Source organism: Pan paniscus, chromosome 1 (assembly GCF_029289425.2).
Source record: "Pan paniscus chromosome 1, NHGRI_mPanPan1-v2.0_pri, whole genome shotgun sequence".
NCBI classification, from domain to species: Eukaryota; Metazoa; Chordata; class Mammalia; order Primates; family Hominidae; genus Pan; species Pan paniscus.
The window spans coordinates 133,511,873-133,524,920 of NC_073249.2; the positions used below are offsets into that span (position 1 = coordinate 133,511,873).

Consider the following 13,048-nt stretch of genomic DNA (forward strand, 5'->3'; position numbering starts at 1 on the left):
AGAGAATGAAAAGGCAACCTATAGAATGGGAGAAAGAATGTGCAAATCATATATCTGGCAAGGGGTTAATATCCAGAATATATAAAGAACTCCTAAAACTCTACAACAAAAAAACAAGTAACTCAATTTTAAAAACTGACTTGAATAGACATTTCTCCAAAGATACACAAATGGTCAGGGAAATGCAAGTCAGAACCACAGGGAGATAACAACTCACACCGATTAGGGTGGCTACTTGCAAAACAACAAGGATGTGGACTAACTGGAAGCTTTGTGTATTGCTGGTGAGAATGCAAAATCTTTCAGCCAGACAAAAGAGTGACACAGAAACCAAATTCTAATAAAGAGGTATGAGAAAAGTAAAATGAGATAGAGACTATGTATTAGTTCGTTTTCACGCTGCTGATAAAGACATACCCGAGACAGGGAGGAAAAAGAGGTTTATTTGGAATTATAGTTCCACATGGCTGGGGAGGCTTCAGACTCATGGCGGGAGGTGAAAGGCACTTCTTACAGACTAGCTATATTTGGATTGCTCTGTATCTAAGCCTACCCGAAATATTTAGGACTGTTCTTAGCAGACACAATGATGTACACAACACCAACTTAATGACCACATCACAATGATGTACACGACACCAAACTCCAGTATTAATAGAAAGCTGCTATGTAGTCAAAGGTTCAGCATGTGGTCAGAAATCCTAATTTCTAAACTAAACTGAAACACAGATTATTTAATTATTTATTCATTCAACTTAAATTTAATCACCCAGTTCCAGAGGTACCAGGTAGGCTTGGTATGGGGTACAGAAATGCACATAATATAATCTCTGATCAAAGGAATTCAGAGATGTCTGCTTTGGCCAAAATAAGAGTAGTTTGTGCACTTCCTGTCTTCCAGCCTAATTCTCTTCCACTATACCATACTGCCACATCTGAACCAAAAATTTATGTATGCTCTGGGGTGGAGGCTGGGGAATATAATTTCATACAGCACTATCTCTATGATAGAACTTAATACAATTACTTTTACTAGAAAAAACTAAAATGATACAAACTTATCACATATATATGGCTCCTTTTTTTACTTAGAAATCTTAATCTGTTATACAAATACAATGTTTATTAAAAGAATGACTGATTTCAGTTGCATATCTTTGCAAACAAAAAACACTCTACCAAGTGATTTGAAGTAACCATTTTCCATCAATCAAAATGGACATGATTCAATTGCATATAACTATGTCTCCAAATGTAATTAGATGCTTTATTTTCTATTTATTCCCATCCTCAAACCAAAACCAAAAATCAATATCAAACACCAGAATAAAGTTAAACCAACCCATCAAAACACAACAACAGAAGAGTAAAGGGAGAAAAGATTAAAACAATCTGGAATTACCAAAGATTAAGAAATTTTAATCTTGTAATATATTTAAAATGTAATTGCTTAACATCAGGAATATAGTTGATATGATTTGGCTGTGTCCTTACCCAAATCTCATCTTGAATTACAGTTCCCATAATCCCCATGTATCATGGGAGGGACCAGGTGGAGATAACTGAATCATGGGGGCGGTTTCCCCCATCTTGTTCTCACAACAGTGAGTTAGTTCTCACGAGATCTGATGGTTTTACAGTGGGATTCCCCCTTCGCTAGGCACTTATTCTTCTCCTTCCACCATGATTATAAGTTTACTGAGGCCTCCCCAGCCATGCTGAACTGTGAGTCAATTAAACCTCTTTCCCTTATAAATTACCCAGTCTCAGGTATGTCTTTATTAGCAGCGTGAGAATGGACTAATATAATATTATTTAGGAGGAAAAAAAAAAGTGCTGCCTCACTATGAAAGAAATTATCCTCTGCACTAGCAAAAATAAGGGGAGTTAACCAAAAGAATTTTTCCCATTAAAGAGGAGGAAACAAACAAGGCAAACCTCTTCCCTTTGGATAAAAGACATACTATAAACAGCAGCTGATAATCCAATCATTTACTAAGTAGTCATCCAAAGCAGCAAATCTCAATGTAGATCATTTCAAATTAAACATGCCTTCTCTCAACTCTTCATTACTCCTCATACTTCAACACTCCAATAATTCTGCCCTTGTTGAGAATCACTGCTATTGAGAATCATCCTTAGAATGGAAATGTGCCAAATTCCTTAAGTGTGCTTCATTCCTTCAAATCACCTTTGTAAAGCATCAGTACATAATAAAACCCACTTTCTCAATACAAAATTCTACTTTTCATATCATGAAGTTGTGGGTTCTAGCCACCCTTGTCTCAATGAACTGGAGCTCAAATCCCTTTTTTGCAAGTAAGTGAAAATTCTAATGGTTATTATCAGTCTCAGAACAGAGAGAAGGCAAACAAGTCTGCCATTTGATTAGATGAGTCCTGTTACACTAGCAAAACCCTGGCCATCTCAAAAGCTTTGAGGTCTAAGTTGTCCTGGACAGTTAAATATTCCACATTACTGAAGTTTTTTTTAATCCTATAAATTATCAATTTTTATTTTATAATTTGTGATAGGAATCTCTTTTGAAGCATATCCTCTTCTTAACAAGTGTTTTAAATTACAAAAGTAATACACAATCATTGAAAAGACTACAATTCAAAAGTGTATGAAATAAAAAGTTCCTTCCCTTATCATTCCCTACCCTGGTTCCACAATGGTAATCATTGTAACATAATCTGGATGTACTCTTCTAGACCTCTTCAGAATACATACAAATTTTATATGTAACTGTATATACAAACACAAGTAAGCAATAAAATCATGTTACTGTACATTCAGTTCTTACTGTACATTCATCATTCAACCTGATGAATAAGGCTTTTAAATTTTAAAATGCTGGTACACCTGATTTTTTAAAAACTTTATCTACCACAGTCTTTTTCATCATTCTTCTACTAACAGGCACTTTTACAACCAGAAACTTTTTTTTTTCCTGCAATGAAGAGTTTTGTGCAAACACCTTTGCTCACTTGTATTTTTCTGCAGGAAAGCTTAGAAATGAAAATGCTAAAGGACAGATTAGACTTTTTAAACATCTTGAGAAACACTGTTATATTCTCTGCCTTCTTTAAAATAATCTGATTCTTTCCTTGAAGGTGCAGGATCATTCTTACCAGTATTTACTTTTTCACTCTGTATAATACAGTGATTCTCTTGGGGCCCTAGAAGTAGATTCACTTCTCACTATGGTTTGGATATGGTTTGTTTGACCCCAACCAAAACTCATGTTGAAATTTGATTCCCAAAGTGGTGGTGTTGGGACATAGGGCCTAATGGGAGGTGTTTGGATCATGAGGGATCCGCCCTCATGGATAGTGGTTTGGTGTCATTTTTGGTAGTGAGTTGCGTTCTCACTCTAATAAGACTGGATCACTTTTTGAGAGTGGGTTTTTAAAAAGTCAGTATTCCCTTCAGGTTTTCTTTCTCTCTTCATACATCCATGCTTCCCCTTTGACCCATCAAAACCCTGTGCCAGAAGCCGGGGGCATGCCTTTGAACTTACCAGCCTGTACAACCATTAGTTAAATAAACCTTTTTTCTTTATAAATTACCCAGACTTAGGCATTCTGTTATGGCAACATAAAATGAACTAGGGCACTCCTGCATTAAATTTCATCTATTTTTGTAATTTTTAAACCTTTTCCTTTATTGTTTGTCCCTTCATACTGCCATCACTGTATTACCTATAACACTTTTTCTCATTTCTATTGGAAAAACTGAGAATTTTCCAATAGAAATCTGAGAATTTAATGTGCTAAAATTGAGATCAAATTAAAATTTAAATAAAATTTTTATTTGCCACACAAGAATACATCTGGTAGCTGCTATTTTAATCTCTCAGAAGCCATTTCATGCTCTCCCAGATTCTAGAGAGGTAAGTTTCCCAGATCATTAACTTTTGGACAGATGAAACATCATCACTGTGATTATTAATATACTAATAGACTCCCTGTTTATACTGTCATGTGGAAAATACCTTGTTTAAACAAACAGGAGGAAAACGGATTAGGAAATTAGCATAATGCCATTATTCAGTAAATATAATAGTGTTTATCATTATAAAAATATTATAAGCAAGCTTTTTATTACTCTAGTCTATTCCATCCCTACATCCAGTCAGTTGGTTACATGCACTATTATGTGGATATATGAGGCACTCGAGTAACTCCCCCTTCCTTCTGGGACCACTAGTTTAAATTAATTTTAAGTAACTATCCTCCCCCCATCATTAGCTATAAGTCAGTATTAGTAAATTGTTTAGGATAAACACATAACCTAACCAAAGTCAGTATGACTAAAGGAGACCCTCTGCTAGTATTTCTGGAGAAAAGAAGCTTGGTGCAGGCTTGCATTTTCCCTTACTTCCATCCCTCTTCCTCTTCTTCCATTCCCCCACTTCCTCTTTCCCTCCCTTCCTTTCTCCCCAAAGGTACAATAGAGAAGACCATCATTCTTCTCCAGGATATGGGGGTATGAAGATGTAAAACCTAGAGCTAAATGAACACGGAGGATGGTATGAATGGAACCTGAGAATAAAAAGAACAAGAGGGAGCACAGCCAAGAAATGGCGCCTGAAGATTATTTGACCCCTGAATCAAAATATGCCTGGACTTTGTAGTCATGTATGCCTGTTTAGGTTGGATTTTTTGTTACTTTAGGACACTTTTTTATCCTAAACCCTACAGCTAAAACTTTATACTGGTGTCTAGTCTTCACACTTCAAGCACCATTTTTACTGAATAAGTTCCAGCAACTACTTGTCAACAAAGTCCATTAGTTTTAAGACTAAAATTTTCTCTTTAAAACTTTTATCTTCCAAAACATATTCTAAAATCACATTCATTCATAATATGTAACTGAATACTGACAGAAAGAAACTCAGCTCAGCACACACTCTATTTCCAAGTCTTACAAACTCTGAAGAAAAAAACTCTGAAGAAATATTCAATACTTTGAAAAGATGACTAAAGCAAAAAGTTAGAGAGGAATAAAAGTATAAAACACAGAATAACATGCAGATATTTCTTTTTCCCGGCATTTTGCTCCCCAGTTTTCAGATTTTTAAGTGTCTTTCTGGAATGAAAGCTATTTGTGATCCAGCTAGTCAATATTCCTTGTGGTACTGTAGTAGCCAATGACTTAATTAATCATTAAAACAAACCGGTTACCTAATTCAATCTAATTCTGATGAAAAACATAGAATTTAACCTCTGGAATATCACATTCCTCTAATATTCAACTGTTTAAACATGTAATTTCATTCTAAAAACTGAAAAAAAAATTAACTTACCTCAATTGTTTCGCATAGTTCTGTTCAATTTCTATCCTCTCTTTAACAAATTTGGCATATCTTTCCAAGAAGTCAATTCCCCATTGTGTATGCTTGTCTAAGCTGTCGAACTGATCCTGGAAAAGGAAGATAAAAATGCATTTTCAAAAGTCTAAAATTTTATCCACAGATATTTTTAACAGCTTCTGGTATTTGTACAGAGAAGCAATGAGGTATAAAAGGAAAAACCCAGGCTCTTCTACTAGTTCCCCCACTTCACCCTTTAAGACCTAGAAATAGGTCGTCCCTAAGCATAAATCATGCTACTTTATGTCTGAATGTCTTTACAAACATGGCTCTCCCAGTTGCAACACCCTCCCCTGACCAGCCTTTTGCAGTCAACTCTTCCCCAAATCCCCCCTATCCTGGCCTTTGAGATTCTGTTCAGGCATTATGTCTGTCAGAAAATGGTCCTAAACTCTCAGACTTTCTCCAGGTCCCAAAGCCTCCCTAAAATTACTATCTTATTCATTTGCTATACTATATTGAGGGCCAGAATCATGCGTCATTCAACTCTGAACCCCCACAGCCTAAGCACCATGCTTGGCACCATAGCAGGTACTCAGTGAAGAATTATTTAGCTGGACAAAATCAAACATACCTGAGTTCAAATTCTGGGATCTGCCATTTCCGAGATGTTTGAAACTGGGCAAGCTAACAAGGCTCCTTGAATGTTTTCCCATCTTAAAATGGAAGTCCCATCACCCACCTAAATAGGACTGTGGTGATGTTATTAAACATGTTCTGCAATGCAGGAAACATGATAATGACATATAATAGAGTACCACTGTCCTACAAGGCTCTTTCAGTTCTCAAAGATGCCACCTCCTGCCACAGAAACCATCATTTCCCTTGCTTTAAGAACAAGCTCCAAATTGACTAATAACTTGGTGCTGTCTCCCTCTCTTATATCAAGTCTGCAATGCTGAAAAAAATTCAAGTATCATCCCTTTCCACAATTACAGGTTGTTTTAAAATCACTTGTGGTTTAGTCACGTTATTTACAAACGAATTATCTCCTTTTGCCTTTTATCTCTTTCTCTACCTTAAACCATCAAAAAAAATTCTACTCCTAAAAGCAAGTTACCACTCTATTCTTCCAAGAAACTTTCTGATTATCATCTGGTTTTCAAAATATATCTGAATACAGCAAGAAAATGCACTGCTCAGTAAACTCAATCTGCATAATATGAACTACTGTAAATTAGAATTTTCATCAAACTGAAACTGAAACACAATCAATGAAAAACAATTCCAAAAACAAACAAACAAACAAACAAAAAAAACAACAACACTTCAAAGCTGAAACAATCTTCCTTTTTCTAAATTGCTTCAAAGGCTTCTCTTCCCACAATCATCTTCACCAAATTTTATATTACACTTCTTTATCCTCTAGATTAAGTCTCCAAATTTTAAATTCCAAACCCCATCAGTAAAAAACCTGAACAAAAACAATTATATGTAGTTATTTATATATTAAATGATATACTATTGAATTACGTAGTTATGAAATCACAATAGAAATTTTAAAAAGAGATGAAAATGAAATGAACATTATTTTTAAACAGGTTTTTTTTTTAACATATTTGACAAACAAAAGCCTTTGAGCAATGACTTTTAAAATATTATGGCCGGGCGCAGTGGCTCACACTTGTAATCCCAGCACTTTGAGAGGCCGAGGTGGGTGGATCACTTGAGGTCAGGAGTTCGAGACCAGCCTGGTCAACATGGTGAAACCCTGTCTCCACTAAAAATACAAAAATTGGCCAGGCGTGGTGGCACGCACCTGTGGTCCCAGCTACTCAGGAGGCTGAGGCAGGAGAATTGCTTGAACCCAGGAGGCGGAGGTTGCAGTGAGCCAAGATCATGCCACTGCACTCCAGTCTGGGCAACAGAGTGAGACTCTGTCTCAAAAAATATGTATATATTATTAATAATATTTTTAGTGAGGGCAATAATCAAATATGCTTTATTATTTATAAACTCCTAGTTCAACACTTAATGGTAAAGTAATCTGAAGGTATTGGTTCTAAACTATGATATCTAGTTTCTAGTTGTTGCCATAGCTAGGTAAACAAAAGACACCACATAAAGATATAAAGACACCATCAATGCAAAAAATTTACTGTTGCTAAACTTTCTAATTCGTTTTTCAACCCGCCTGCCAATATGCAAAGGTTTATGTTAAAATTTGGCCAATAAATTTATTTGATGCCAATTTGTTATTTTTGTAAACTAAACTAAATCAGAAAATATTACAACTTTTTATTTTTAAAAAATAAGTTCAGGCCAGGTGCACTGGCTCACGCCTGTAATCCCAGCACTTTGGGAGGCCGAGGTGGGCGGATCACGAGTTCAGGAGATCGAGACCATCCTGGCTAACACGGTGAAACCCCGTCTGTACTAAAAATACAAAAAAAAATTAGCCAGGCGTGGTGGCGGATGCCTGTAGTCCCAGCTATTTGGGAGGCTGAGGCAGGAGAATGGCATGAACCCAGTAGGTAGAGCTTGCAGTGAGCCGAGATCGTGCCACTGCACTCCAGCCTGGGTGACAGAGCGAGACTCTGTCTCAAAAAAAAAAAAAAAAAAAGGTTCAAACCCCACTGAAACTAATTGTGATGATTAATTTTATGTGTCATCTGGGCTGTGCCACTGTGCCCAAATATTTACTTGGTCAAACATTATTCTGGATGTTTCTGTGAAGGTGTTTTTTAGATGAAATTAACATTTAGGCCAGGTACAGTGGCTCATGCCTATAATCCCAGCACTTGGGAAGGCCCAGATGGGAGACTCATTTGAGGCCAGGAGTTCGAGATCAGCCTGGGCAACACAGCAAGACCCTGTCTCTACAAAACATAAAAAAGGCTAGATGGCTCACATCTGTAAGCCTAGCACTTTGGGAGGCCGAGGCCAAGAGAATCTCTTGAGCTCAGGAGTTCAAGACCAGCTTTAGCAACATGTTAAGACCCAATCTCTAACAAAAAAAATTTAAAAATTAGCCAGGCATGTTAGCACATGCTTGTAGTTCCAGCTACCTGGGAGACTGAAGTGGAAGAATTGTTTGAGCCCAGAAGGTCATGACTGCAGTGAGCCGTGATCACTGCACTTCAGCCAGGGTAAGAGAGCAAGACCCTATCTCAAAAATAAATATTAATAATAAATAAACAAATAAAATTAGCCAGGTGAAAGGCGGAGGTGGGAGGATCCCTTGAGTCCAGGAATTCAAGTTACAGTGAGCTGTGACTGTGTCACTGCACTCCAGCCTGGGTGACAGTGAGATCCTGTCCACAGGAAAGGAAGGAAAAAGAGGAGAAGGAAGGGGGAGGTGGGGAGGGGGAGAGGGTAAGAGGGAAGGAAAAAATTAATATTTAAATAGGTGCGTTTTAAATAAAGCAGATTATGCTCCAAAATGGGTGGGTGGGCCTCATCTAATCAGTTGAAGGCTTTCATTGAACAGACTGGCCTTCCCCTAGCAAGAAAGAATTCTGCCAGAATACTGACTTTGGTCTGAAACTACAACTGTTCCCTGGGCCTATCCTGCAGATCCCAAGCTTCCACAATCACGAGTCAATTTCTTAAAAGAAATTTTTCTCTATACGTGTATATATCCTGTTGATTACCTGTCTCTAAAACACTGACTTTACAACAAGTAAAAGATTTCTGTTTCTAAGAATTTTAAGTGTACAGACAAAATAATATTTGCACGTGACACAGATCATTTTCAGCAACAAAATTATATAATGAATACATTTCCAAACATTCATCATCAAAATGCTTTCTATATAGCTCAAATTTCTTTGGAAAAGCAGATATTCAGTCATCATTAAAACTTCTCTTTTATCTTGAAGGGACAGATTAAATTTTCTCAAAAATACCTGGTAGGTAAGCATACTAGTTAAAGAAAAATGTCAACAAATTTGAAACAGCCAGAAGATAAATAGCCAACCTGTATTAAACAAAGATTTTTCAATTGTCTCTCCCTGTTTCATTTGGAAACACTGTAAATAGTCTTAAAGGTATTGTTTTTATAAAACTAACCATAATAAAAATATAACTTAATATTCTGTGGACTTCCTGCTTTAGTTTTCTTTGCATACCTACAAATGAAGTGAATAAATTCCAACCTTATTCCAATTTCCTTTTTAAAATTCCAGCCAACACACTACTTTATCAGTGGTTAATACATTTACTGTTAAGAATAAATCTTTCTCAACACATCTTTCCTTTAGTGGGTCACAAAAAGGCAGTTTTAAATATAACTACTTTATTGAAACATTATTCATTATTGAAACAATCTAGACATAAGCTGAGAAATGTTGGAAACTTCTGTACTTTAATGAAACTGTACAACAAACTTTCCATGTGAAATCTCTCCTAAAAAATATTTCTATTTTTCCATGTGGCCTAAGAGTATTTGCTGAGATAATTTATTTTATTGACATATTTTACACATATAATATCACTATTTTCACCATAAAAGGAAGAGTTAGTGCTAATGATTGATACCGTTTGGCTGTGTCCCCACCCAAATCTCACCTCAAATTGTAATAATCCCCACATATCATGGGATGGACTTCACGGGAGGTAACTGAATCATGGGGGCAGGTTTTTCCCTTGCTGTTTTCATGACAGTGAATAAGTCTCATGAGATCTGATGGTTTTATAAAGGGGAGTTCCCCTGCAAATGCCAATGCTCTCTTGCCTGCTCCCATGTAAGACGTGACTTTGCTCCTCATTTGTCTTCCGCCATGATTGTGAGGCCTCCTCAGCCATGTGGAACTAACTGTGAGTCAATTAAACCTCTTTCCTTTATAAATTATCCAGTCTTGGATGTCTTTATTAGCAGTATGCGAACAGACTAATACAGCTACATAATAAGAAATATATACATTTGGTCTCCACCCCTGATTCCTGACACAGAGCTTCTAAAACCCTTATTCCCTGAGTCACAGGGGTAAGAGGAGCATCTTTTGTTATTCATAATAACCCCCTTTCAATCATACCTAAATTTATGCTAATGCAGTGACTTTGAAGGACAAGGGCTGGCTGGAGAGGAACCAACCATGTGATCTGAGGGTTGAAACTTTCAGTTCTCCCCACCCCCAAGCCTCCTGGGAAGAGAGAAGGGATGGAGACTGAATTCAATCAACAATAATTAATGATTTAATCAATCATACCTATGTAATGGAGCCCCCACAAAAACCCTAAACCATGGGTTTGGAAACCTTCGGGGTAGGTGAACACATCCACTTGCAGTGCATCTCAACTCCACAAGAACAGAAGATCATGTACCCTGGGTCTTTCCAAATCTTACCCTAGGTACCTCTTCATCTAGCTGTTCATCTGTGTCCTTTATAATATCCTTTGTAATAAACCAGTAATAGTAAATGAAGTGTTTCTCTGAGTTCTGTAAGCCATTACAGCAAATTATCAAACTGGAGGAGGGGGTCACAGGAACCCCTGATTTGTAGCCAAGTCAGTCAAGTACCAGAAGTCCAGGACCTGCAATTGATGCTTGAAGTCCTGGCGGTATTATGGAACTGAACCCTTCAACGGTAGGATCTGTACCAACTCCAGACAGATAGTGACAAAATTGAACTGTAAGACATCTAGTTAGTGTCCAGAGAGTTGAAGAACTGGTTGTTCAAGTGGAAAAAACTCATGTGTTTGGTGTCAGAAGGAACACTTTTTCCTTTTAGCAAGAATATTTCTAATAGTGTACGTCTTTCACCACTAAGTTCAAAATTTCAAGAGACTTTCCAGTAACCCATATTCATATCATAGCAGCATTATGGAAGCAACCCACTTGTCCATCAACAAATAAGTGAATAAAGAAAATGTGGTATATAAATACAATTAATATTATTCAGCCTTAAAAAGGAAGGAAATTCTGGCACATGCTACAAAACATGGATAAATATTGAAGACATCATGCTAAGTAAAATAAGACAGAAAAGGACAAATACTGTATGATTCCACCTACACGAGGTACTTACAATAGTCAAAACCAGAGAGAAGGAAGTAGAATGGTAGTTGACAGGGAATAGGGGTAGGAAGGAATGGGGAGTTATTTAATGAGTATAGAGTTGCAAGATGAAGATCATTCTGGAGATTTATGGTGGTGATGGTTGTACAACAGTATCAACGCACTTAATGCCACTAAACTGTACATTTAAAAATGGTTAAGATGGTATATTTTACATTATGTATTTTACACAGTAAAAAAATCTTCACCCCTCCACCAAAAATAAATTTCCTGTGGTTCACCTATGCATTCACCATCATAGCTCACTGCAGCATCGAAATCCTGGGCTTAAGCCATCCTCCAGCCTCAGTCTCCCAAGTAACTAGGACTACAGAGATGCCCCATGGCTCACTGCAGACTCGACCTCCTGAGCTTAAATGATCCTTCCAGCTCAGCTTCTCAAGTAGCTGGGACTATAGGCACATATCACCAAGCCCAGCTAATTTTTGTATTTTTAGTAGAGACACGGTTTTGCCATGTTGCCCAGGCTAGTCTCAAACCCCTGAGTTCAAGCGATCCTCCTGCCTTGGCCTCCCAAAGTGCCATTTCAAATAACCTTCTCAATAATTTCTTAGAGGGGGAAGGTCACCTCTAGTCCATATGATTATGTAGACATTATATCTTTCTTTGTTAATAAACATTGTTTACGTTTTATTCTCAAACACATTAAGAAGCATCAACCTGGCCATTTCTTATCGTTTGCCTATATTCACATTAAAATATTATATTTAATCCACAGTTTCTTTTTTATATTTTATTTTTTAGGTTTTTAAGAGATGGGATCTGGCTCTTTCACCCAGGAATGTAGTGGCACCATCATAGCTCACTGCAGTGTCGAACTCCTGGGCTTAAGCTAATTTTTAAAAATATTTTGTAAAGACAGGGTCTTGCTTTGTTGCTTGGTCTGGTCTCAAACTCCCAGCCTCAAGCAATTCTCCCACTTGGGCCTCCCAAAGCACCAGGACTATAGGCGCGAGCCACCACACCCAGCCCAATCCATGGTTTCTTTATAGGAAACTTTCTAAGTCCAAGACAAGACACCAGTATCAACTCACATTTTAAATACTAGTAAAGTATCCCATTTCTTATTTTTTAGATAACATATAAACAGAAGTTCTAAGCTCTTTTCTCCTTATGTCAGTGGATCATCTTGTGTGCTCTTCTTTGAAGACCCATGCATTTAAATAATGCATTATCCTTTATCCAATTTTTATCAAGTCCTTCCTACCTACCCTACTAATATGGTTTTACTGGCTTTTCTCTTCTTGTTGTTATCTCCTCCACCACTGGTTCCCATAAAGAATTCATTTTCTATTTATCACTTTTCAAGCTCTTTCAGGATTCTCAAAGAAAAATTACTTCATCTAAAAAATAGATATCTAAGACCTGTATCAGATTGTTTTTAAAAACTAAATGTCATTCTTATTTTCTCCAATACTCAAAATCATGCATGCTGTGATTCCACTGGATAGAACCTTAGACTATATGTATGTATTAGCTCTCTCCAAAAGGTATTTTGAGAGTTGGTCACCATAACAAATGTATAAAAGCTCAGCTAATCAGAATATTGAGAAAGTTAATCAAATTTCACTTTTCAGTTACTGATAGTTAAGTTACAAATTATAAAAATTATTTAGATACCATTTTTTAAAGTTTTAAATTTATTTTATAAC

General features: G+C 36.8%; 1 protein-coding gene across 7 annotated transcripts in view; it reads right to left on the bottom strand.

Annotated features, from left to right (window-relative positions):
- FNBP1L (formin binding protein 1 like) overlaps positions 1 to 13,048 on the bottom strand; it is a 106,219-nt gene that overhangs the window by 49,382 nt on the left and 43,789 nt on the right. For all 7 annotated transcript variants that reach the window (XM_003808434.5, XM_008960511.4, XM_034931422.3 and 4 more), the window contains one exon: positions 5,312 to 5,427. In XM_003808434.5, the coding sequence (XP_003808482.1) occupies positions 5,312 to 5,427 (116 nt within the window). Of the gene's footprint in view, positions 1 to 5,311; positions 5,428 to 13,048 lie in introns of those variants that run through there.